Source organism: Fopius arisanus, unplaced genomic scaffold (genome assembly GCF_000806365.1).
Source record: "Fopius arisanus strain USDA-PBARC FA_bdor unplaced genomic scaffold, ASM80636v1 scaffold00078, whole genome shotgun sequence".
Classification (NCBI taxonomy): domain Eukaryota; kingdom Metazoa; phylum Arthropoda; class Insecta; order Hymenoptera; family Braconidae; genus Fopius; species Fopius arisanus.
The window spans coordinates 278,479-281,561 of record NW_011887817.1 but is presented as its reverse complement, the minus strand read 5'-3'; the positions used below and the strand labels follow the sequence as shown (position 1 = coordinate 281,561).

Sequence of the window (3,083 nt, the reverse complement as noted above, 5' to 3'; positions counted from 1 at the left end):
TTTTTTCGAAACTCATTTCAAGCGGAAATGAGACTAAACTATGATTCCTCTGGATAATTATGTGACAATAATTACTGCAATTCACTGAAGAAATTAAAGTGAGAGGGAAAAACCCTTTATGTTGAGAAACAATCATTCCTGCTAGGTAAATATACTGGAGGCCAGGTAGTGCCTGAAATTTTTGGCTAAAATCCATTCGACTTCCGATTTTTCTGTGAAACTAATTCGTTTGATAAAAATAATTATTTTTTCCGATTGTAGATACCCAAGACGAAGACATTTCAAGGGATATTTGTAAATAAATAAAATCGATAACAATACATTGATTTCAATGAATAAAATTGGAGATAAAAAAATTTTAACTATTTATTTTTATAGAGCATAATCATCGAAAAAAATATTTTTTTCGATTTCTTTCAGGGCTTGCAACGAGAATAAATGCCTCGAGAAGGGAAAAATAGCGGAGAAATCCATCCGGACGTTTTTTGAGAACAAAATGACGAATATGTTAACTCCCGAGAAGAAAAGACTTGTTAAAAAAAAATTCAGCGAATGGGACATTAGAATCCGCGGGGGACAAGTGAAAGCCACGTGGGAGTTTAAAGCGACCGAACGAGAGATGTAAGAAACAGTGGATGTACTGTAAAATGTGTAACAATAGTTCCCATAGTGTGCAATACGACTTATTGTGGATTTACAAACAGTCTACGAGGGGGAGGAGCCCCTAAGGGATTCAACAGTCTCACATCTACTCATGACAATTATTACATCACGCAATTTCCTCTCGATTTTTGCCACTGTTGTCTGCCACTGTTGATAAATTATTTTTTCAATCTCGATTGATAATCCGCGGCTTCCTGGTTGACGTACAACAAATTTATGCATTTTTTTTTATCGAAGAAAAATTAATAACTCATTAACGCTGATTGCAATTGCTCTGAAATTTTGCAAATAGTTTTCAAACCCATTAAAGTATTTTACATAAAATTTTCACTACATCCGTATATTTTCTTCTACTTCTCGAAAGGTCGACAAGAATTTCTCGGCTATTGACGAATTTTTAATTCAATTGATCATGTTCAATTTTATTTGTTAATTTATTAATTTAGTAAATGGCTCTGTCAGTGGGAAGTGATGTCCTTTGGGGCGATATTAATTGGTATGAGTCGAGAACAAATGCATCATGAGATTTCAGATGTAAATGGATGACACGCCTGTGCCGTAAATTACGTGAAATGACCAACATTCTTGTGAGAACCGCAAACCAATTGTTCACTACTTCCCCCAGTTGCTCTCGATGTTCTTGAGCTCAAAAAAGTGCCCCCCCATTGTTATGGGATTTCTCTCTCACCCACAGCGTCTGCTATTCCTGTTTCTTTCTGATTAATTACGACGTTTTTATTAAATTGGAGTAATGGTTGAAATGCAGAGTTGAGAAATTTTTATTAACGTTTACCCGCTGCTGGCATGGTCCAATTGACTATTGGAGCTAACTTTGTTATTTTTTGCTCAATTGTCGTGTGGGAGATTTATAATTAAGACATTCCGGAAATGAAATGACATGCTCGTTAACTTTTTTTTTTCGTGTTTTGTCAATCTTGCGTAAGGGAGGTAATGATGTTGTTATGAGGGATTGGCGTTGCCGAAAAGAGAGTGAGATTTATCTTTGGATAATGCACATGCAATTAAATAAACTTTATTTTATTTGAATAAAACACTTCTGTGGATAATAGACTGGGCCACACGTGAATGAGGGAGAAATAGTTTCTTGAAGGTTGAAACCATTTTTTATGTTAAAAATAATGTTTGTACAGTCAAGAAAGGTTGATTTTATTACGCAAAACTTATTCGTGATTCAAGAGAGAGTTTTCTAGGTTGTTTTCTTGAATCTAAGCAATTCTGTTCTGATATCACGAGTTTATTTTTCTCTGTTAACATAGCGGAGAGAATTATTGTTGTCGGGGGAATACCCAACTCAATGCCTCGAATCTCGGTACACAATTCCCATTTTAATTCTTGTCTTAAAGAAATTTATTCAGTACTAGTAAAACTAAATAACAGGAATAAACCCTCGTGTTCGTTTTTTTTCGTAATAAAAACGGGACTCTTTCAATCAAGAAAATTGAATTCAATATTTATCAGGATGTAAATTAATACATAAAACCAATGATTATATAATATTTTTTAGTAAATAATAATTATTATTGTACAACGTGCGATACAATATGCGAATTTTTTACTAGAATCCAAATTTCGCAATGCGGAAGAAATTTTAATATAAATGCAGTGGAATTTTTTGCGGATTTTCTATTTGTAAAAATATTTCATAAAATTTTTCCTCGCGTGCGGCAAGAACATCGAGGACTGGGGCTAGAGAGATCTAGAAAATTGTTCTTATCGAAGAATATGGAAGGAAGCTAAAAAAATAATGGAGCATTTCTCGTGTATTGAGTATGAAAATTACCCAGCCCATCCATTCCTTTTCCACTTTCACTCATCAGCCATTTTCGAAGACTATTATTTTTTTCCCCCGCGAAACGGAAGTCGATGATATGACTTCGATCATGCAGCACTTACACTTTTTCCCAGATCAATCACCGGATACGCAAGAGTTCACATGTTTTCAAATGTGTTTCAGTTGCATCAACCGAGTAGTTGATGTTAAAAATCTCGCACAACAATTAGTATTCAAAACAGTGATCCGAGGGTATACGCATCGTTTTTACTTTCGTCGACTCTCACCCGCGAACCCGCGAGTGATAAATCATCCCCGGATTTCGAAACTTTCGCGACTCGGGTGTAACGAAAACCAGATCTACGATTTTATTTCATTTTTTTAAAATAATTTGCACGTGCCTAGAATGCCTACTTTCCTGAACACTTTCCATTTCATTGAATTCTTCCAATTTCCGAACGGAAATGTATCTGTCCAGGATAATCAGATATAAATGAAAGTCGATCATGACTCGCTGAGTCATGAATGGATTCAAACTTGAGGAAAGAAAGAATTCATTAATGGAATTGGACAGATTCTTTTTATCATCTTTTATCGTCTGAGTAATTTCGTTGCAGAATAATTCCGC

The 3,083-nt window shown here is 34.9% G+C and overlaps 2 protein-coding genes across 2 annotated transcripts in view; both read right to left on the bottom strand.

The window, feature by feature from the left end:
• LOC105270130 (uncharacterized) overlaps positions 1–1,469 on the bottom strand; it is a 4,307-nt gene extending 2,838 nt beyond the window's left edge. Inside the window, exon 1 of the mRNA XM_011310853.1 lies at positions 1,457–1,469. Coding sequence (XP_011309155.1) covers positions 1,457–1,469 — 13 coding nt within the window. The remainder of the gene's footprint in view (positions 1–1,456) is intronic.
• A 1,344-nt stretch (positions 1,470–2,813) lies between these two features.
• Positions 2,814–3,083, bottom strand: part of LOC105270110 (chromatin modification-related protein eaf-1) — a gene marked incomplete in the record, with an annotated part of 11,566 nt that continues 11,296 nt past the window's right edge. The window contains 1 exon segment of the mRNA XM_011310820.1: positions 2,814–2,934.